Below are 23729 nucleotides of genomic sequence, written 5' to 3'. Positions count from 1 at the left end.
AGTGTAGCCACTGGAGACATTCCCCATCACTTCCTGTCTCTATGACATGCTTTCCACAGGGCAAAAAGTAAGGGGAACAAAATGTCTGGCATCAGCCTAAAGGGCACTTGTATAATACAACAGACTGCAGATGGCAGCAGGTAAAATATTTTTTTTTTACAGTGGACAGTCAAGAAATTATGAATTATTCACGTGACTGGCTAACAGGTAGCAGCAGAGTGCTTTGCTTTTTTTAAGGCCGTTTAATCTAAAAAAAATTAAACATCAAAGGATTCTAAAATATCCAGTACACTCTGGCTCTCCCCCCCCCCCCCCCCAAAGTATTACTGTTGATTTCAGGCTACTTTCTTGTGCTCGCTCTTGATTGTCCACAGATGGACAGCTACTGGTATAGCGCAAGCAGTGCCGTTATTTCTGGGCACACGCTGCGCCAAAATTCCCATAGATCTCAATATGTATGCACATAGATTTGTAGTCCATCTCGGGGGGAGAGTATGAAAGGGTGGCCAAGTTCACATACACAAGCAGGCATTGAGAATGAACAAAGCCACCTTCGAACAGGAAGGGAGAGATCGAAGGTACATGCTACTTAAAACATACTGCATTTGTATTTAAAAAAAATTGAAATGTATAATAGAGATTTATAGAAAACTATATTCCAGTTTATTTTGCCTTTTCAGTACCCACTGTAGACAGCAACAGACGCCTGTACCACTTGCACTGGCAAAAACAGGTTTCAGGATGGTCAAAAACAGAGCTTACACTCTTTAAAATGACGTGCCTGACTTCACTTCCTCATCTAGATTCATAATCCTAATACGAGAATGAAGAATCCGCCCTTACAGGATAAAACTACCAGTAAAAGTTCAAAGGGTCAATTGGGCCTTTCTCCCAGAATACTCACAGACTGCAGTACCAGCAGTGGAATGGATTCCTCGTCTTCCGACATATCTTCTCATGTGGCCTATGAGTAAGCAGTACCTTGGCTCCAATGAAAAACGCCCAGTATGATAACAGACCACACCGGGAAATGACTCTGGTTAAGTATTAACCCTAAACATGTTTCTCTGAAAAGAGAAGTTCACTCAGACAAAAGATCTGCATATACCAGTATATATTTGAAAATGTAAAGTTAACCATGGGACTATATAAATCTAAGCAAAATATATAGGACTAGACCTGTATAAAACGGATGCACAAAAACCCACAAGTCAGTCGTACACAAGAGATCTTTTTAATGGAAACTTGTTTGGAAAGAAATACAGGGAGGCTGCCACTGCTGACTTAGCTCTGAAAAATTGACGCCTGACTGTCTCTGGCGTGAATCCAGCCTAAGAGGAGTCACAACTCCTAACTGGCATACTTTATACTATACAGGTATAACTTAACATCTCGTGCTCCTAAAATAGTTTGCTATTTTTCAACAATCTTGTGGGAATCATTGAGTCCCTGTATGAAAAGTTTAAAAGGTAAAAAGCATATTAGGGGCATTTAGTAGAATATGGTCATTAAGTGAGTGTAGAGCAGCTACGATTATTTGCAGGACCCCATTTGCACTCCACATTACACCTAAATTTCATGACTTCATCATAAACAGACGAACGAGGTGTGAGGCCTATAAAAGTACAACGATTAGAGGAGACCAGTCACAAGACTTGAAGTTACCCGACTCTCCTCCTCCGATGTCCTCTCTTGGCCACAGTAAGCTGGCTTTATAAAATGGAACCCAATGTGTGCCATGTTTAACTATATGGGTAAAACTCAAGCCAGGGAAAAGCCCAGGGTCAGAGGGCCTACCGGTTAGTTACTACAAGACCTTTGCCAATCTGCTACTCCCGAAAATCCTTGCAGCATACAATGCCCTACCCGACTCCTCTTCCCACACCAGGGACCTGCTAGAAGCCCACATCTCCCTAATCCCCAAACCGGGCAAAGACGCCACGATTGTCTCTAATTATCGCCCGATATCGTTGCTCAACGTAGACATAAAACTCTACGCCAAAATACTAGGTAACCGCCTGCTCCCATTGCTCCCCAAACTCATCTCGACCGAGCAGGTGGGTTTTGTCCCTGGAAGAGAAGCCAGGGACAACACCATCAAAGCTCTCAACGTGCACCATTGGTTGACTTCATCCACGAGTGCAGGGTTCCTCCTGTCATTAGATGCCGAGAAGGCATTTGATAGAGTGGCCTGGGATTACATGTCGGCGGTCCTACACAAAGTGGGTCTACCGAGATCCATCTTATTCAAATGATACTAACGCTATACTCTATCCCTACTGCAAGGATTAGAGTCAACGGCAGACTGTCAGGTGTCTTCTCCATAACCAAATGGTTCACGTCAGGGTTGCCCCTTATCCCCCCTCATTTTCATTCTTACGATGGAACCCCTCCTCCGTAGGTTGCGTGCAAACCCTGCTATCAAAGGTGTTGAGGTTCTGGGGAAACAGTGTAAAATAGCCGCTTACGCGGATGAGTTCTTAATGTTCCTTTCAGACCCGATCACCACGATCCCCAACCTTCTCAAGGACTTCCAACTTTTCAAGTCCCTCTCAACCTCCAAATTAAAGCGGAGGTTCACCCATAGAGAACACATTTCCCCCTTAGATGAATGCTCGTTTTGTCTAGGGGAATCGGCAAATTGTTTTAAAATATGACCTGTACTTACCGTTTACGAGATGCATCTTCTCCGCCGCTTCCGGGTATGGGCTGCAGGACTGGGCGTTCCTTCTTGATTGACAGTCTTCCGAGAGGCTTCCGACGGTCACATCCATCGCGTCACGATTTTCCGAAAGAAGCCGAACGTTCGGCTTCTTTCGGCTACGTTGAAGATGCTTCAATCTCGAAAACGGGTAAGTACTGCTCATATTTTAAAACAACTAGCCGATTCCCCTAGACAAAACGAGCAGGAATCTAAGTGTGTCTTGCCTACAGTCAAGCATGGATGTAGGAGTGTCATTGTCTGGGGCTGCATGAGTGCTGCAGACACTGGGGAGCTACAGTTCATTGAGGGAACCATGAAAGCATTTTTTTTTCTGCAAAATTTCTATGATGTTCCATTAATTACAAATTTTTGATACAACTCTGACTATATTTGCGGGATGACCAGTATGGACAATTTGCTGAGAAACCACCTTTCCCTTCCTAATGAGATTAAGTGGAATAATTCTTCTTTAATTTTAATAATTTTTTTTAAAAAATGTTTACATTTATTGGGGGGAATAAGGATTGAGTGTGTGATTTTTGAAAGAATGTTTTTATTTTATTTTATGTATTGGTATGTGGATTCCAGTTAATATGGTTATTCACCAATTTTAGATTTTTCTTATATGCATCATATGTATTTATACAGCATATTTTTGCAAATGTATTATATATGTATTTCAATATGCATTAATGTTTGCCGTCACGATCTCTGTGAGATGCCAGGAATGCTTCTATGTGTCGAGTTCTGCATCTGGAGCTCTCTCAGCAACTTTTTTGTATAGACCGCGCTGGTGACACATGCAAGCCTGTTCTCGGATTTGTTTCCGGTGTATCTCCACTGTTCCCGTGCCATTTCTTGCTATATAAGTAGCAAGATGAGTGATGCTCCGATACGATCTCCTTTCTCAGTAGAATCCTTGTATGGGGAAACGCGTCAGTCACTACTAAATACGTCACCACGCACGAGCCGGTCTCGTTGTATGCCACAGCTGTGTTATTAAAACTTTTCCTGGTTCACAGCAACATATATATGTGTTTTATAAATAAAACCCCTTTTTTCAATGATTGCTGCACCATGAAGCTTTTTCTTCTCTATTTAAAACCAAAACTGGACCTAGAGAGTGCAATTGAATATCTATTTGCTTTAAGACTGGAGGGATAAGTTGGAGCCCAACACAGCACGAGCGGAGTTTCCTTAACACCTGAAAAAATTCCTAGATGGTCACCTGTGGTCGGTTGAGTGTCTCTCGATATGCTTATATGATCTCTATACCGTGAGATCCATCTAGCTGGTAAGCGGTGGTGATCACCTTTATATTCTGATGAACGAAACACCTTGATTAATCTACAGTCAAGCTGTTTTTTCTCTGTATTGACTGTTGCCAGCATATACGGACATTGGAACCGGTGTTTGACTGAATTGAATTTTCACCTGATCAACATGATCTATGCGGTTGGCATATGCACGTTTATTTGTGGACTTTTGATTTATCACTAATGGTTCACAATATAAATTTTTACTAATTTTCACCTAATCTTATTCACCAATTAGTTTTGTGGACTCATTTAATATTTGTGTGGTAGCGCAACTGTTTTTATATTTGTATTAACTGACTTAAGGTTTTTTCGTTGCAGCACTACTAGTTTGGTTTCACCAGTGCGATTTGATTTTTATATTCATTTTGTCACAACAAATTTATTTTATTATACTTAATTCATCGCATGGAGATTTTCACATTATATTGATTAAATAAGCGATTTTAGCGCAGATTTTTTCCACCTTTAACCATGAATGCCAACATGTTCTGTGGCATACTGAAGCAGAGCATGATCCCCACCCTTTAGCGACTGGGCTGCTGGGCAGTATTCCAACATAACGACCCCAAACACACCTCCAAGATGATTACTGCCTTGCTAAAGAAGCCGAGGGTAAAGGTGATTGACTGGTCAAGAATGTCTCCAGACCTAAACCCTATTGAGCATCTGTGGGGCAGCCTCAAAATAGAAGGTGGAGGAGCGCAAGGTCTCCAACAGCCACCAGCTCCATGATGCCATCATGGAGTGGTGGAAGAGGACTCCAGTGGCAACCTGCGAGGCTCTGGTGAACTCCATGCCCAAGAGGGTTAAGGCAGTGCGGAAAAATAATGGTGGCTACAAAATATTGACACTTGCTTTTATTGCCAGTGGTTTAGACATTAATGGCTGTGTGGAGTTATTTTGAGGGGACAGAAAATTGACACTGTTATACAAGCGGTACACCCACTACTTTACATTGTAGCAAAGTGTAATTTCTTTAGTGTTGTCACATAAAAAGATATGAATAACACAAAAACAACATCTTTTACTCATGGTTAACATTTGGCCGAAGCCATTTATCAATCAACTGTGTTTACTCTTTAAATCATAATGGCAACTGAAACTACCCAAATGACCCTGATCAAAAGTTTACATACCCTGGTGATTGGCCCGATTACATGCACACAAGTTAACACAAAGGGGTTTGAATGGCTATTAAATGGTAACTCTGCTTGTAGTGTGTGCGCGCGCACGCATGCGTGTAAAAAGTCAATGAGTTTCTGGACTCCTGACCGACCCTTGCATCTTTCATCCAGTGCTGCACTGACATTTCTGGATTCTGAGTCATGGCGAAAGCAAAATTGTCAAAGGATCAGCTGAAAAAGGTAGTTGAACTGTATAAAACAAAAAGGGGATATAAAAAGATATCCAAGGAATTAAGAATGCCAATCAGCAGTGTTCTTCTAATCAAGAAGTGGAAAATGAGGAGTTCTGTTGAAACCAAACCACGGTCAGGTAGACCAACTAAAATGTCAGCCACAACTGCCAGGAAAATTGTATAGGATGCAAAGAAAAACCCACAAATAAACTTCAGGTGAAACACAGGATTCTGTACTTGAAGAAAGATGGGCTGCATGATCGAGTCGCCATTATGATGCAATTGCCACAAAGTATCCCGCTTACAATTAGGGCTGCAACTAAAAGATTATTTTCATAATTAGATTAGTTACCAAAAACTTGTTGTTACTCTGGGATTTCAACCTCTGGGCTAACTCCACCCAGGACCCCATTACCACCTCCTGCATCAACCAACTGGAAGAACTAGGTCTGCAGCAACCGATAAATGCCCCCACGCATTGTTCAGGTCACATTCTTGATCTCATCTTCAAACAAAATATGGTCATCAACACCCTGGACAGATCACCACGCTATTAAAATTTAAAATCACAACCAAACACCATCTCCCAAAAATCAAAACACTCAATAACACACTGGACAAGAGCTCAGAAGAAACTACACTCGGAACTCTTCAAAACTACACTATCAAAAAACATAGGAATGCTAAATCAAAACCAATTAACGAAACAAACACTCAACTCCTTTAACGAAGTATTACTATAAACAGCAGATACAGACGCTCCGAAACGTAGAGCTATCATCTGCAAAAACAAATTCGGGCCCATTCATTCACACTTTACACATTTACTTTACTAAAGCAAGAACCCCGACGGAGCTGAAGGAGCCTGAAGAAATCCAACAAAAGGAAAACCACAAACTACAAAGCACTCACTAATAATTACCACAAAGCAATATTCAAAGCAAAAAAAAAAAATTCTCAAAAGCCATAAACCGACCTTGTGAACTTTTCAAACTAGTCGCTCAGACTATGAACCCCACCTGCGTAGAGCCTCCAACAAAACTCAAGAATTCTGTAATGAGTCAGATTTTCTTTAATCGACAAAATCGAAAAACATTTGTGAAATAATTCAACAGAAAAAAACAACCAACCTCACTCAGCCAAAGCAAGAAGAGGAAATCAATACAAACATTATACAATTGACAACATTTCCACTGGTCCCGATCACCAGACACCACCAAAAACATCATCAGAAGCCTCCGAGACAGCACATCACCAAATGACATAATTTCTACAAAACTCCTGAAAGAATGTACAGTCATCCTTGCACCCACCATAACACATCTCGTAAACCAATCGTTCAAAGATGGTATTGTTCCGATCTCCCTCAAGCAAGGCATAACCAAGCCCCTCCTAAAGAAACCCAACCTCGACCCCAAAGACCCAAACTACCGCAGACCGGTAACAAGTCTTAACACCTTCTCCAAGATCATGAAGAAAGCAGTAGTACAACCGCTACAACTTCATTTGGACACCCACAAACTCTTGTAGTGGTACAATCAGACTTCTGCCCAGGCCATGGCACAGAAACAGCACTTCTTAAAATATGGGATGACGCCCTCGGAGCAGCAGATGATGGAAAATCATGTCTCCTGGTGCTGCTGGATCTCAGTGCAGCATTCGACACTGTAGACCACATACGCAGATCTACCTTGGTTCACATCCTTCCTAGAAAATCTCTCTCAGACAGTGAAACTAGGAGCCTTCACCTCTGAAACTCACAATTTCTTGCAGAGTGCCTCAAGGATCACCCCTGTCACCCATGCTCTTCAATATCTACCTCCGCCCACTCCTCAAAATTATCAGCAAACAGGACCTGTGCTACCACTCATACGCTGACGACACTCAACTCTACTTTCGCCTCACATTGATCGATGATTGGATGACAGAGCTCCCTCAAACTCAATGGATCCAAACAGAGCTTTTCCTCCTCTACGCAAACCGAAAGAAAAAAGCCAAGACTTCATGGACACCACCCACCATCCTTGGACAGACCATTACCTCGAGCACCAAAGCCAAAAGTCAGAGTCATCTTTGACTATGAGATGTCGATGGATGCACAAATAGGATCAGTAGTGAGTGGATCTCACCATCTCCACCGACTGCTGCGTAGACTCATCCACTTCATACCAGAAGAGGAAACAGCAGTAGTAGTTGTAACGATCGTCAATTCCCGACTAGACTACGCAAACTCCCTCTACATAGGACTACCTAAATACCAGATTTTGCACCTCTTCTGAAGGATCAGGACAACACTGGATGGAAATAAGCGCCTTGAGGCGATTTAGTTCGCATTTGCAGCGCTATACAAGTTACTCAGATGGCCGATTAATCGACTATTCAAAACAATAACCTTAAAAAAAAAAAAAAAAAAAAAAAAAAGCGTGGTGCATAATTTATATAATATGTAAAAGAAAAAAAAACACAAACACACACACACACACACACACACACACACACACACACACACACTTATTCTTTAATATCCAGATGAAGTGGTAAATATAAATAACTATATGGTAAAAGAGAGAAATCTCTAATCCACTCTGATAATAACTGACAGAAGAGATCTAATGTATACAGTATACTATTAGAGGTTGGATCTGGTAAATAGACTCAGATCAAATTTTATTTAAAATAAAAAAAAATTATAAAAGAAACAGAATTGTAATACATTATATGCTAGCCATACAATGTCTTTCGTAAAAAAATAAATAAATAATAATATATAATTTTAAGAACGTTGGTTTGATTTTCTAATCGTCAGTGGGGTCAAATCAATGTTTGTTTTCAACCACAGTGACAGGAAAGTTTAGAAAGAATAGAAAACCTCTTTGTCAAATGAGTTTTCAGACCGTGTATGTGGTTTTCGTTCAGAAATTAGATTGATTTTAAAACTGAATGTTAAAAGCATGTGAAAATCTCAAAGATTCCTTTCATTCAGCGAATGTACAAAGATTTTTTGTATTAATATAATATAAACAGTAGCGATTATTTGCTCTTTTTGTACTAGAAATGGACAATTTTTTTTTTAACCCCATTATGTTACTGGCCGATAAATTGATTATGAAAACGGTAATATATTTCATAATTGATTAGATGTCGATCAATTTGTTGTTTTGGTCCTACTTACAGTATGCCAAACAGCACAGAGACAAGCCTCAAACCTTCTGGCACAAAGTCATTTGGAGTGAGGAGACCAAAATTTCGCTTTTTGGCCACAACCATAAACGCTACATTTGGAGAAGAGTGAACAAGGCCTTTGATGAAAGGTACACCATTCTTACTGTGAAACACGGAGATGGATTGCTGATGTTTTGGGGATGTGTGAGCTACAAAGGTAGAGGAAAATTTGGTCGAAATCGATAAGGTGAATGCAGCATGTTATCAAAAAAACATTTATAATGGCCTTTTTTCTGGACTTCCACCTTTAAAAGTGTGGCCTAAATAAAAGGTGCAAATGAGCATTTTAGGTCACTTTTGTTTGCTTGTTTTTGACAGAGTGGGAAAGATCTGTTTTTGTTGTGTCTCAACGAGAATACATCTCTTCACTCTCTGTCCTTTTGAAGTATCAATGTTACTAAAGTGAATATGTACCTGCTTTCGGACTACATACCATGTTTGAAGCGTGGCTTTCAACAAAGTCTTCTTGTACTTGTCCTTGCTGGACCTGAGTTAAAGATGCTGACAATTCAGTCATTCAGACACGTTGAAATTTTCTTCTATAGTAAAATCTGTAAGGAAAAAAAAAAAAAAAAAAAAGCCCATAAATATACTTGCTGTTTTTTTTTTTTTGGGGGGGGGGGCGGTAGTTCAGGTGCACAGACCACTGAAGCAGTCACAGAACTAAGCTTCCCAATAAAACATTCTCCTTATAAAATCCTATGAGTACACCATCCATTCTGCACTCAATTTAGTGAGCACCCAGAATACTACTGTGATAGGTGTGCCCTGAATGGGACCAGAACTAAAGGCATTGGGTGGTGAATGCAAGATCATTAAAATAAATGGACAACATTTATTTCCATTACAAATACATAAGTCTCAATTTATTTAGTGCAAAGGGATGAAACTAAGGGGAAAGTAATACTGCGAGTATGCCAATAGGCTATTCAGTTCACCAGACACTACCAAAAACTTGTACAAGTATGATATTAAAATGCTCACAGCATGTGTCGTGTTGAGCTGCATTGTGGGTACATTTTCTGATACCGGAATAGTGCATTGGTGTGACATTCAAAATTAAAGTGGCTGTAAAGGCAGGTTTTTATCTTAATGCATTCTATGCATCGAGATAAAAAGCCTTCTGTATGCAGCAGCTCCCCTCAGCACCCCCTAATACTTACCTGAGGTCCATCTCAATCGTGCGATGTTGCACGAGAGACTCATTGGCTGAGACAGCAGTGATGTGCCATTGGCTCCCACTGCCGTCAATGAGCCAATGAGGAGAGAAAGGGGGCAGGGTCGGGCCGAGGCTCCATGTCTGAATGGACACAAGGAGCTGCGGCTAGGCTCAGGTGCCCCCATAGGGACCCAAAAAGGAGGATCTAGGCTGCTCTGTAAAAAAAAAAAAAAAAAAAGTACAAAAACTGTTTTTTTTTTGTGTTTCTTTAGTTAAATACTAAAGTCCCGTTTTGTTATTCTTAAACTGCAATCGTAATGTGAAATTGTTCACATTACCACAATGCACAACTGTGAATATACACCCAAACAGTCCTCAATACAAAGTGTTTTAATTAACCAAATTTTACTTACATACCTGTACAGCAGAATTCTGTGGTCATCTACATAAATGATTGCTTAGCTTGTTACTTTGAACTACTCATCATAGCAGTAACCCACAACTCGTGTGCTGATCAGCGTAGAACTGCCACTGCTGGAGACAAAAAAAAAAAAGAAGACATGGAAATTTACTTTATGGGCTTCAATGTGATATTAAAAGATAAATATGAGCCAGACTATCAGTCACACTTTTCAGACACCCCTCCCTTTCAACAGAACATTCAAAACAGGCATTATATACAAAAACCTTGCGACCTGTTAAAATAGTTTTTGGCATTGCTCAAAGTAAGGGTGACAGCATATTCCTGTGTCCCAGAGCATGGAGTGCAAGCTTGTCCTGATAACAATCCAGAAGGCAGGGATCTTTACTGTATGGCCTGCCCCACTACACAGCTTCTACCTGTAATATTCAGGGTCTTGCCCTCCCATGTGTGCCACAGACTATTTTAATGAAAAGCCTGTCCGTCAGGCTTTCAGGTAGCAGTGCACCTGTGGTGGTAAACCTCTGACGATTTCTGGCAGAGGGTATTGTAGGCAAGACCTATTATGAACAGCACCACACATCCTTTAATGTCCAGACATTGGATTTAACCAACAAATGGTTTAACCAAAACACAGGTGCAGAAGTGTATACTGAACATAAGAGAGTGGACTTATATTCATGTAACACTGCAATGCGCATACAAGATTAGGCATGCAAAGTAAACTATTTGTATGGCTTTTAAGCAGAGCAATAACTTTAAACATAGTATTTCTTCAACCTGTTGACAGCACAATATTTCAAGACACCGGCAAAGAAAGCTGTGGATGTACACGGAATACAAGCATTTGGAACTTGGATTATTAGCAAGTCTGGGCTAATCAAAAAAGACAAGAGGAGGCATGCCCGTTTCCTTACACAACATCCTGTAACAGGGTCAGCTAGGCTAAAAGCAGGGTCTCCTATAGACAGGCATCGTTGGATGTTGCCTTTTGGAAGTGACCACAGCACTGATTAAAACCAGGGCTCGACAAATTATGAAAGATAATGTTACGCCGAGTAAATTCATACCCAACATGTCACGCTTTAAAATTGCGTCCGCTCGACAAACTTTTACCCTTTAAAATCTTCATAGGCAACGTTTAAAAAAAATTCTACAGGTTGCATGTTTTGAGTTACAGAGGAGGTCTAGAGCTAGAATTATTGCTCTCGCTCTACCAATCGCGGCGATACCTCACATGTGTGGTTTAAACACCGTTTACATATGCGGGCGCTGCTCACTTATGTGTTCGCTCCTGCGCGCGCAAGCTCGTCGGGACGGTGGCGCGTTTTCTGGCTCCTAACTTTTTTAGCTGGCTCCTAGATTCCAAGCAAATTTGTCAAACCCTGGATTAAACACATGCGTTTTAAAACAAAACGCGCCAAAGGCTGCGTTTGACCTGCTTTGCCTACCATGCAAATGCATCTCAATAGGTCATGCTTCACTCAAAGAAAGGCAACGAAGAGCTCAGAACAGTCATCTACACCCAACCACTGAAGTAAATGGGGATTCGCAGAGATGTCTTCTCATACACACGATTGGACTTCCAACTGATTTTTCCGTGGATTTTGCACCGAATGGGCGTTGGCCGTGAACTTCGTATGCATACACACGGCAGGACTTTCAGCCAACAAACACGAACGTAGTGACGTAATAGACATACTATGTGGTTTTTCTGCTCTTTACCGCCACCCTTTGGGCAACTTCTGCTATTGTTGTCAGATATTTAGCATTGGTTCAGAGCATGCGTGTTTGTACTTTGGACTTTAGTCCAATGGACTTGTGTACACACACGATCGGATTAGCCGACGTAGGACATTTGTTTCTTGGAAAGTTTGTGTTCTCACAGCGAACATTTGTCCGATAAAAAAGCAGAAAAAAAAAAAAACGTTGTCCGATGGAGCTTACACACAGTCAAATTGTCCACAAAAAGAGGTCCGTCGGATAATTGTTGTCAAATAATCCGATCGTGTGTACAGACCTTTAGAAACATGCGTTTCAACTACAAAGCCCAGCCACCCCAGAAGAGGAGGATTGGTGCTGCTCTGTGCAAAACCACTGCACAGAGCAGGTAAGTATAATGTTCGTTATTTCAAAAAATGTCAGCGCCAACATTTATTTCACAATAGATTTACATGTGGACCGCGGAGCCCTCTGATATGGCCTTCGACCTCCTGCTCTGGGATGGCAGATTGTCAATCCCAGATTACGGGTTGCCGACCTGCCACCCCAGAGCAGCAGTTTTGTGAATGAAGCAGCTGGTAGAGGAAGCAAGTGGCTGCGGAGCATCAGTGTGAAAGCAGCCTTGGGCCCCTTTCACATGATAGGTCCGACCCAATCAGATTCACCATTTACCTCTATAGAGCAGAAGATGTAAACAGGCTTGTGTCTGTTCACACCCGCGTACCTAAAAAGTAGAAAGGGATCTGCCCCCTTCCGTCTGGGCAGATCGAATCTGAGGGCCCATAGAATAGAGTGGGCTGTGTCCATGGACACAGACCTGTCATCCTCCCGCTCTGCTCATTGTGGCCAGTTACCAATTTGCTTAAGTGGCCCTCGCTCTACAAAAGTTTGGGCACCCCTGGTGTATACCATTTACGCATTTCATGACACCTGAAGCCTAGTTAGTTTCACACTGGGGCCGCCCATGCGTTAGCGGTAAAGCGCTGCATCAATTTAGCGGTGCTTTACCGCTGTACAAGTAGCACTTTTTGGACTCTAGCAGGGTGCTTTTAACCCCCCCCCCCCCCCCCCAGCAGCCAAAGGGGTTGTATACAGCACTCCCAAACTACCCCAAAGGTGCTTCTTGCAGGACTTTTTCTAATGTCCCACAAGCGCACCGCTCCAGTGTGTAAGCACTCAGACTTTCACATTTGGGCAGCATGGGGGGGCAGTTTTCAGGTGCTTTATAGGCACCATTTCTAGCACTAAAACACCTGGAAAGGGGTCTTACTGCTCACGTTCACCACCACAGGAGTGAGCTTTCACACGCTGAGCTCAGAACTACTGCATTAGGGGAGAGAACGTGCGTGTGATGGGGTTTGAATCAGAGAAAGAGCTCACTCCTGTGATGGTGGATGTGAGCAGTAACACTAGGCTTTCCTTAGCAACAACCTATAAGTTTTCCAGTCAGGCTTCATGAGGTACATAAATGGCCTACATTTATAGCAAGGGCATTATTCAACAAAATCTACCAATTGAGTTTTTCTACAGACACCCCTTATCTGCATAGGCAGTTTTTGCTAAAGGTGAACTAACCCTCCAACAGAAGAAAGCTTAAAAGCTTCAAAGGCAAGTCCATTCCTTTGATAAAAATGGTAACAATAAAGTTAAAGAGTTTGGGGTACTATAATGCAGAATTTCCACTAGCATCTAGCGCTTAGGCGCAGTTCTTGATCTGTATTTGGCGCTTTACAAAAAATAAAATCAAAATTTGTCCTACTTCCTCCAATGGGTTTCCATATTGATCAGTGACCTCATCCAATACCAAACATGCAAAAAACAAGGCTCCGACTTCCTAGTAGGAACATTGTAGTTGCATATTAGTGTCAGTTTTACAGGTACGCTGTATGACAACTTGTTACGCAGTAAGCAGCTGTGACTACCAGAAATCTTTCAGAGGCAAGGAAGGTTGGAATGGTTCTACCATTATGTATAAACACTTTGGAATATGGTTGTCTGATATAAATGAACACATTAGATGAAAAAACATTTTCCTAGCCCTTTAAACACATGTCCCAGTGCTCATCAGAGAACTATTCCAGAGCTGACCTACTGTATTGCATGACAACATTACAACTGCAAAAACAATAAAAAATAAAATACTATCTTTTTTTTTTTAATTAAGAAGTCAAAGTTTATTGAGATGTAAATACAAAGTACACACATACAGCAGTACGAATCAAGAATGTACAGTTATACAGTAAATGCATGTCATCAAGTCCTTTCCCGTCTATACAAATACAAAGTTTTCTGGCCAAATATTCACTGAGCTCTACACCTCCCACATTTCAACTCTTCTAGCAACGGGTAGCAACCCATACCTTATGCATCTATTAATATCTGGGACCATACCCACCCTCCATTACCCTTCTCTCTAATCTCGAGATGCCACATATTCATCATCCTATACTGTGCACGTTTCTCCATCTTCTAGCCACCTGTCCCATACATTGGAGAATTTTTGTGGCCTGCCCCGGTGTATGTATATAAACTTTCTGTATGGCAGGGTGGTGTTCACCTCCCTTTTCCAATCCTGTAGAGATGGGGCAGTTGCTCTCATCCATACTTTAGCCACCACTTTCCTAGCCATAAACAACGTCTCATTAATGAATATGGTCTGGTATTTATCCGCATCAATATCTGGGAAAAGCCCCAATAAGCAAATCTTCGGGTCCATGCCCACCGGGGATCCCATGTTGTCATGTAAGAATCGTGTCACCTGCAACCAGTACGCCTGCATATCCGTGCACTCCCATATCAGATGGAAGAAAGAGCTCGTGTTGGAGCTACACATGGGACACCTGGAGCTCCTTGCTGATTGAAACTTAGCCAGTCTTCCCGGTGTCAAATACGCCCGGTGGACAATGTACAGTTGTGTCAGTCTATCTGAGAGCTTAGGAGATGCCAACTTGACCCCCTCCAAAATTTCACTCCAGTCCTCGTCCTCTATGGGTCCTACGTCCTGTTCCCACCGTATTTTGGCCACTTGTGACACCTCTCCTATCTTCTTTTGTCGAAGAGCATAGTATAGGTTGGATATGAGTTTGGTTGACTCCGATCCAAAAATAATATTTAACACCGGTATTGGTCGTAGGTCTACTGCTAAATTGGCTACCTGTCTCCTGATTGCATGTCTAAGCTGCAAATATCGGAACTGAAATTGTTGGGGAATTGCAAATTCCGCTCTTAGTTCTGAGAGTGATTTAACTCCTGTCTCTGTTAGTACCTGCGAAAGAAACTGCACCCTATATGCTGCCCATATTTGTGGATCTGGCACCCTGGCCAGTTCAGGCAGGGAGTCATTATACCATAACGGCGTGTGTGAGTGGAACTGAGATCTTCCCTGCCTCTTGAGAGTAATGTCCCAAATTTTCTGGTGGTGGCTTAGTATTTCTGCTTCAAATCTGGATGATCCACCATTTCCCTTACCCTTCCTAAATATTGCCTGTGTGGGAGTGTGAAATATACTGCCAGGTTTGTTACACACCAGGGCCCTGTACCTCTGTGACTCTGAGGTGTTGTAAAAAAACACATGAGATAGTTGGGATGCCACATAATAGTCTTGTATGTCTGGTAAAGCGCATCCCCCCTCCTCCGTGGGATTCTTAAGAATGTGCCAGGCTAGTTTATGTCTACTCGATCCCCATACAAAAGAGTTCAAAATTGCCTCCATCTGCTTAAACACCTTCTGCTGTATATATAAAGGGGCATGCCATATTATATACAAAATTTTGGGTAATAGTATCATTTTCACTAAGTTGATCCTACCCATTACTCCCAAGGGCAGTCTCGTCCATGCCTGTGTTCTAGATTTAATGGTATGAAAGAGGGGTTCTACATTTAAAGGGACATATTCTTTAAGGTTTCGTGTAACTTTCACCCCTAGATATTTAATCTCATCTACTCTTTTCAAAGGTAATTCTGGCACAATCTCCTGCGGGGGGAAATGATCTAATGGGAGGATCCGGGATTTATCCCAGTTTATTTTAAGCCCTGAGTATTTCCCAATTGTCTCTATAATATTTAATGCTGCCTGTAGTGAGGGGCCCTGATCGGCCAAGTACAATACTGTATCATCCGCATACAGACCTATTTTGTCCCATGTCTCCCCCTTCTTCAGTCCTACCACATCCGGGCTCGTTCTAATGGCCATCGCCAACGGTTCTGCAGCCAGTGCATATAGCAAAGGCGACAGTGGGCATCCCTGTCTTGTTCCTCTCTCTAGTGAAATCTGTTCTGAGAGCCAGCCATTTACGAATACCCTGGCTCTGGGGGTCTGATACAATAACTTCACCCACCTGATATATTTAGGGCCAATCCCATAATTTTTCAAGCACTCCCACAGATATAGCCATTCAACGGAGTCGAATGCCTTAGCTGTATCTAGCGCTACCACCACCCGAGTACCTACATTATCGTGTTGGGCCTGAATATTCATAAAAAGCCGTCTAATATTCATTGCTGTGTTTTTCCCAGGCATAAACCCAGTCTGGTCTGGGTGTATCAGGGATAATATGACTGCATTTAGTCTAGATGATAAAATTTTAGCTAGGATTTTAATGTCCACTGGTAGCAATGAGATAGGTCTATAGGACTCTGGGTACAGTGGGTCTTTACCCGGCTTGGGCAAAACAATTATTTGCGCCTCCTGCATAGAGGATGGGATTTCCCCCCGATCAAACATGGATTGAAATAGTTCTTTCAGCTTAGGGACAAGAGTCTCAGAATACGTAGCATAAAATTCTAGGGGGAGGCCATCTAACCCCGGGGCTTTGGATTTAGCTAGTTGCGAAATCGCTGTGGCTATTTCTTGAGTGGTAATAGGGGCCTCCAGCTCCCGTGTCTGTTCTACTCTCAGTCTGGGGAATCTCAACGTATGTAAATAGGCCTGCACCTCCTGTGTAGTATGGTGACTCTGTGAGCGGTAAAGATCTTCGTAGAATTGCCTAAACTGTTCAGCCACCCTCGGCGGATCCGTAATGACCGTACCATCAGGCCCCGCCAATGAGACCACTACCGGTGGCCTATCCTCTAAATGTGCCAGGTATGCTAGCATTTTCCCTGCCTTCTCCCCATGTTCGTATACCCGAGTTTTACAGAAAAATACCCGCTGCTTGGCCTTCTCTAGATGCAGTTGAGATACCACCCTTGCCTGTACCTTCACTTTTGACAAGTTCTCAGAGGACGGCTGAGTGTTATATGCCTCTTCCAAATTCTGAAGCACCTCCTCCGACTTGCATATTACTAGCCTTGATGATTCCTTCAGTCTATTAATTTTAGTATTAAGAACTCTACGCGCCTGGATTTTAAATTCATCCCACCCGGAAGAAACCAGTTCCCCCCCACGCCCCTCGGCCAGAAGGTAATTAAACTCTCTTTCTATGCTGTCATGGTCTGTCAGTGCTGTCAACCAGAATGGATTAAGCCTCCATATACTCCGGGGTGAGTCTCCCGAGATACACAGTAGAATCCAGCAAGGTGCATGGTCCGATAAGGCCCTAGGAGCAAATCCAGCCCCCACCACCCTGGGCATGAGCAATTTCGACACCATCACATAGTCTATGCGGGACATAGTGGCATAGCTAGTCGAGTGGCATGAGTAGGCCCGGGTCCCCGGGTTCCTCTCCCTCCATACATCTACCAGGGCAAATTCTGTAAACAGTCGGCTTAGTCTAGTTTGTCTGATCACGTCATCTGTTCTCTCACCCCTTTTTGGCCTATCCATGAAAGGGTCCATCGTCATGTTGAAATCCCCCATCCACACTGCCTGTACAGTCGGGTGTTGTGCCATAAAGGCCAATCCCTCAGATATGACTTCCGAACTGTACGGGGGGGGGATATAGCACACTAACAGTAGCATAGGCAGACCTCCCAGGTTCACATGGGCAAATATATATCTCCCTGAAACATCAGATCTTACAGATATGGGCTCAAACGGAGTGGATTTTGTCACCAGCAGTGACACCCCCCTGGAAAAATTGGTGTGAGTACTATGATAGGCCCATCCTACCCACGGGCGCTTCAGTGCCGATTGTAAGTGGCCCGTTACATGTGTCTCAGTGAGCGCTATAATATTGGCTTTCTGTGCTTTTAAGAACGCGAGTGCTGCTGTGCGTTTAATTTTATTCCTCACACCTCTGACGTTCCACGTCATAAATTTAAGTGTCGTCATGGTACATCTTCACACCATCTTGCCCCTCGGCTATATCTGATCCCTGGGCCATTCAATTCTATCATAAACATCCTGGTACACTTCCCCATCATAACACTGGCAGCACACTGTACATATTCCTTTACATCTCTATTGTTTAGTACGTATTGTTCAACTTCCCCTGGTCCACAACGGTGGCCCAACCTGAACCCACCCCTCCCCCCTCCCAGCCCATCACCTCCCCAACTTGGCGTAGGCATTGGATCCCCCAACCTAAAACCAAAAAGGTACAACACCAGAAACATCCAGCAGCCTAGGCTAACTGGAGGCACATATCTTATTTTCAGGTCATTACATATCTCTGGTGCAGTAAACATTCCCTCAGGGGCGATTTCCACTGAACCCCACGTGTAGTATTAGCAGGAAATATTCAACTCCTATTACACAACCAATAAAAAGGGTTTCCTGAAAAAAAAAGGAAAAAAAAAACCCTTCAATAAAGAAGAAAAAAAAAAGGGGAACACCGGTTGTACTGGTCTCTGCTCCTCCTGCTGTGCAATATACACGGTGCATTTTCTCGATCACAGTTCCATTCTGTACTCGCATTCTGGCGACTCCATACTAGTTCACCACCCCGCAGGGATGCATCCCCGGCCAAACTCTATATAACCCCCCCCCCCCTCCCCACCCCCCAAAAAAAAAATATTGAGAAACGACCTCCATCACTCCCTTCATACAATCCTTCCATCCCCCATGTTTGTGCTCTGTTCCCTTTAGGTAAATAACAAGGTGCCTATTGGGGTATAGCAGGATGGGCAGAACAAACAGGATACCTGTTCTCTGGAGGCCATCTTCCACATAATTTAAGCAGGCCTTCGCATCCCACGCTTCCGCTGGGTCCTGCACATGCCACGATTCAGAGGCCGCTTACTCTGTATACTCTCCCGAGCAAAATAGAATATAAAAAAAAAAAAAAAAAAAAAAAAAAAAAAACCCAAAAAGGGGGGGGGGGGGGGGGACAAACTAGTTACCCCAACTCTCTCACCCCAGCAACTGTACTCACAGCTTCCAGACTATACCCGTCTGCCTTTTCGATCCAACCATTCCGCGGCCGCTGCTGGGGTATCAAAAAACTGTGGTCGACCATCCTCTTCTACTCGCAGCCTTGCCGGGAACAGCATCGCATACTTAAGATGTAACACGCGTAGCCTCCGCTTCACGTCTTGATATTGAGCTCTCTTCTTCTGTACTTCTTGAGAGAAGTCTGGAAAGATCGCCACCTGCCCGTTTCCCACCTTCATGTTGCCCTTCTCTCTTGATAGACGCAGGATTTTATCCCTGTCCCTAAAATTTAGGAACTTGGCGATTAAGGTACGGGGGGGCGCCCCCTCGGGCGGGGGTTTAGCTGGTATCCGATGCGCCCTCTCCACCGCGAACATACTCGTGAATGCCTCCCGCCCGTGTTCCTTCACGAGGAGGTTTTCTAGGAACTCCGCCGGGTCTCTCCCCTCTATCTTCTCCGGTAACCCTATAAAGCGTAGGTTACAGCGGCGCAATCTGTTCTCCATATCGTCCTGGTGGGAATGCAGCTGGTGTATTCGGCTCTGCATGTCCTCCATCTCGTCCTGCATCGGGTGCACAATATCCTCCACCTCTCCGATACGGGTCTCCGCCTCGGTCACTCTATCTCTCACTTTAGACAGGTCCTGTCTCATCAAGGATATGTCAATCTTTACTTCATCGATTTTAGCGGTTAACGTGCCTTGTAGTGCCGCTATAGCGTCTAGTACCTTGGCCGTCTCTGCTGCGTGGCGATCATCTTCCGGGGCCTCCTCGGCGCCATCTTTGGCCTGTCCCTCGCCACCCTCGTGGCGATGTTTAGCCATCTTGTCTGCCGCAGCGGAGGCTTTCTTTGGAGGTGACATGGTCCGCCTCTGTCCCGTGGTCTCCAGGCAGTTTTCTGGGTGTAAAACAACCCTATTAAACGCACAGACTGTGTTGCAGGATTTTAGGCAAGAGGAGCTCTGTCTTCCCACGTCCTACTCCATCGCTGGCCAGGCCACGCCATAAAATACTATCTTTAAAAAATAAAATCATCGACTTAAAGCAGTTTTTAAGCCACTTTGAGAAAATGTGCCTAAATTTCACAAGCTAAAGAGAAATATTTTTGAATACATTATCTTCGTGGTCACAGAAAGTCAAGCCGTCTAGAAACGTTTGTAAAAAGTGAAGGAAATTTTCTCATTTTTCTGAATTTCTACATAAGACTCGATTCACATCTATGCATGTTGTTTTGACCGTTTCTGCAGTGCATTTTGCTGTGCTTTCTGACAGATATTTTTTTATGTGTTTTTTTGGGGGCGGGGGGGGGGGGGGGGGGGGGGGAGACTTGTTGGACAGATTTTAAAAAACGGAAATCGTGGCAAAATCACGGTAAAAACCGCACTACATGCTTTAATGCAGCTTCTCCATTAGAATCTATTGAACCAAAAAAAAAAGCACCGTTTTGCATCTAATAAAGTCTGACTCTTTCCAGAAACGCAGAGGCACAAAAATGCATTGTTCCCATGCATAGGAACCCATGTAAAAAAAATGTCCTGTATTTCTGCAAAAACAATGAAAAAAGGCATTTGTGTGAATGGAGCCTAAATGGCTTTTATTTAAACGTGCACAGAATAGTATTAATTTCCGTTCAGCCCAAAAAACCTGATAGTGTGTACTAGGCTTTATTTTTTTTTCTGGAACAGGTTGAGATACATTTATTATTTGGGAAGTGTTACGTTGCACATTGACTGGGTGGGAAGGAGGTATTGTGCGGAGCGGTTTACGTATTTATCAGTGGTGTTTGTGGGAATGCACTTTGTGTCGGCAGCAATACACAGCGATTTAAACTACACAGTAAGGGCATTTTCACACCACGTGTTTTTTTTTTTTTCTTCATCAAAAAATCATGGAAAGTAGGTTATATGGGTTTCAATGGCACCAGCACAGTGCTTTTCAGTTACAGGAGAAGAAAAAAAATAAAAGAACATGCTGCTTTTTTCCAGAACAGAACTGTCCTGGAAAAGGGTAAAACGCATCAAAAATAAGTTACAAAAGTGCAGATGGAAATGCACCCGGAACAGATCTTGAGGATGTTTTTGTGGTGTGAACGGGCCGCAAGTTGTCATAATTGCGCTGGGGTTTTGTCTGATTCAGGCTTTTTTTTTTTTTTTGAGATTATAAAACCCTTTGCTGGAAGTGCAATCCCCTTGCCGGGGAGAGGGAGACTGAACACATTAAAGGGCTTGTAAAGGTACAATTTCTTTTTCCTAAATAGCTTCCTTTACCTTAGTGCAGTCCTCCTTCACTTACCTCTTCCTTCCATTTTGCTTTTAAATGTCCTTATTTCTTCTGAGAAATCCTCACTTCCTGTTCTTCTGTCTGTAACTCCACACAGTAATGTGAGGCTTTCTTCCTGGTGTATAGTGTCGTGCTCGCCCCCTCCCTTGGACTACAGGAGAGTCAGGACGCTCTCTACGTTGCAGAGAGAGAAAGGAGCTATGTGTTAGTGGGCCTCCTGACTCTCCTGTAGTCCAAGGGAGGGGGTGAGCAAAACACTCCACACCAGAGAGAAAGCCTTGCATTACTGTGTGGAGTTACAGACAGAAGAACAGGAAGTGAGGATTTCTCAGAAGAAATAAGGACATTTAAAAGCAAAATGGAAGGATGAGGTAAGTGAAGGAGGACTGCACTAAGGTAAAGGAAGCTATTTAGAAAAAATGTTTACCTTTACAACCCTTTTAACTGTGTGTGTGTAAAATTATATATATATATATATATATATATATATATATATATATATATATATATATATATATATATATATATATATATATATATATATATATATATATATATATATATATATATATATATATATATATAGTGTCTGACCAGGTGACAAACTGCAGGCTGACTTGCATGCCAAGAACACCAGAGACAGCACCGAACACATGCAAGAGTCAGGGGTACAGTGCCTCACACATCAGTGTAGCATCTCACAAACCACCCCTTCCAGGGGCACAGATACACACATCACGACTGACACGTACGTAGCCCCTCACACAACCTTCTGTGGGGCAGGCCTTATACACCAACTAGGAGAGTCAGAGCTCCACACACACACACCATCCAAAGTGAGGGCACGTGCACACTCGCCAAGAAAGGGCGCCTGAGGCAAGGGACCACCCGCCAGGAAAGGGCACCTGAGGCAAGGGACCACCCGCCAAGAAAAGGCGCCTGAGGCAAGGGACCACCCGCCAAGAAAAGGCGCCTGAGGCAAGGGACCACCCGCCAAGAAAAGGCGCCTGAGGCAAGGGACCACCCGCCAAGAAAGGGCGCCTGAGGCAAGGGACCACCCGCCAAGAAAGGGCGCCTGAGGCAAGGGACCACCCGCCAAGAAAGGGCGCCTGAGGCAAGGGACCACCCGCCAAGAAAGGGCAAGGGACCACCCGCCAAGGGCACCTAAGGCAAGGGACCACCCACCAAGGGCGCGTGAGGCAAGGGACCACCCACCAAGAAAGGGCAAGGGACCACCCACCAAGAAATGTCAAGGGACCACCCACCAAGAAAGGGCGAGGGACCACCCAGATGCAAAGACTTGAGGGCAAGGGACCACCCGCCAAGAAAGGGCAAGGGACCACCCGCCAAGGGCACCTGAGGCAAGGGACCACCCACCAAGAAAGGGCGAGGGACCACCCGCACCACGGCAAATACTTGAGGGCACATGACTGACTGCCCCCCTCCCCCTCGGCAGGCCTCACAGCAGGCAGTGACATCCCCGGTATGACATCCCCTGGATTACAGACAACATCAGGGTGTCTCACACACATTACTATCATGAGGCACTGAATGCCGGACACACACATCTCCCGCCGCCCTCAGCACATGTTATGGTTCTAAAGAGCCGGGGGACGAGCGCTGGTTTCCGGTGATGAGACTCTCACACAATGAGTTTTCATCCCGAGAAGACGCATGATGGATCCGCCCGCAGTATCGCCTCTCCTCGGTCCATCCCTCACCCTCCGAGCCCCATACACTCACCTCAAAGGACCCGAGACACCCCCCGACACCAACAACAAAACAATTCTGTAATTAGGTGTCCACAACGAACATTTCCGGTTCATGCCGCGCCCCAGAAGCGTCATTGGTCGTTTCTGTGCTGACATATCGGATTGGAAGGAGGAGAATAGGACAAGCCTACATACAACTTGTAACTCTTTCGCTGCCGAGGCCGGTTTTTTTCTTGCACACATGTTCAAAAATGTATTTTAGTCCTGAAGATTAGGTGAGCCCCCAAACATGTTATATTTTCTGGAAGTAGAGACCCTGGAGAATACAACCGTAGTTACAATATTTTATTTTACAGGTAATTAGTGCAATGGTTTTACAAATCACAAAATCTCAGGAAAAAATACACTAAAGGTAATATTTGGGCACATAAACGCAATATATTACACAATTTGTTTTCAAGAAAAACATAAAATATGAGGTTGTGCCTCGTAAATAGATATCAAACATGTTTTAATATTGTGCACCCATGAGATGGCGACAAACTTCAACACCCAATATGTTCCAGAGGCAATGGGGGTTA

General features: G+C 43.6%; 1 protein-coding gene across 3 annotated transcripts in view; it reads right to left on the bottom strand.

Moving 5' to 3' along the window:
* The window catches only part of PSEN1 (presenilin 1), an 83667-nt gene extending 60390 nt beyond the window's left edge, over positions 1-23277 (bottom strand). Inside the window, exons 1-3 of one of the 3 annotated variants that reach the window (XM_040332760.1) lie at positions 23180-23277; positions 10179-10295; positions 9036-9153 (exon numbers count right to left, since the gene is read on the bottom strand). In XM_040332760.1, the coding sequence (XP_040188694.1) occupies positions 9036-9119 (84 nt within the window). In that variant the 5' untranslated portion in view covers positions 9120-9153; positions 10179-10295; positions 23180-23277. Of the gene's footprint in view, positions 1-904; positions 1008-9035; positions 9154-10178; positions 10296-23179 lie in introns of those variants that run through there. The other 2 variants (XM_040332761.1, XM_040332762.1) reach the window with 2 other exon arrangements.
* Positions 23278-23729: the final 452 nt, after the last annotated feature.

Source organism: Rana temporaria, chromosome 13 (assembly GCF_905171775.1).
Source record: "Rana temporaria chromosome 13, aRanTem1.1, whole genome shotgun sequence".
NCBI classification, from domain to species: Eukaryota; Metazoa; Chordata; class Amphibia; order Anura; family Ranidae; genus Rana; species Rana temporaria.
The sequence above is the reverse complement of the archived record's forward strand: the minus strand, read 5'-3'. Positions and strand labels throughout refer to the sequence as shown.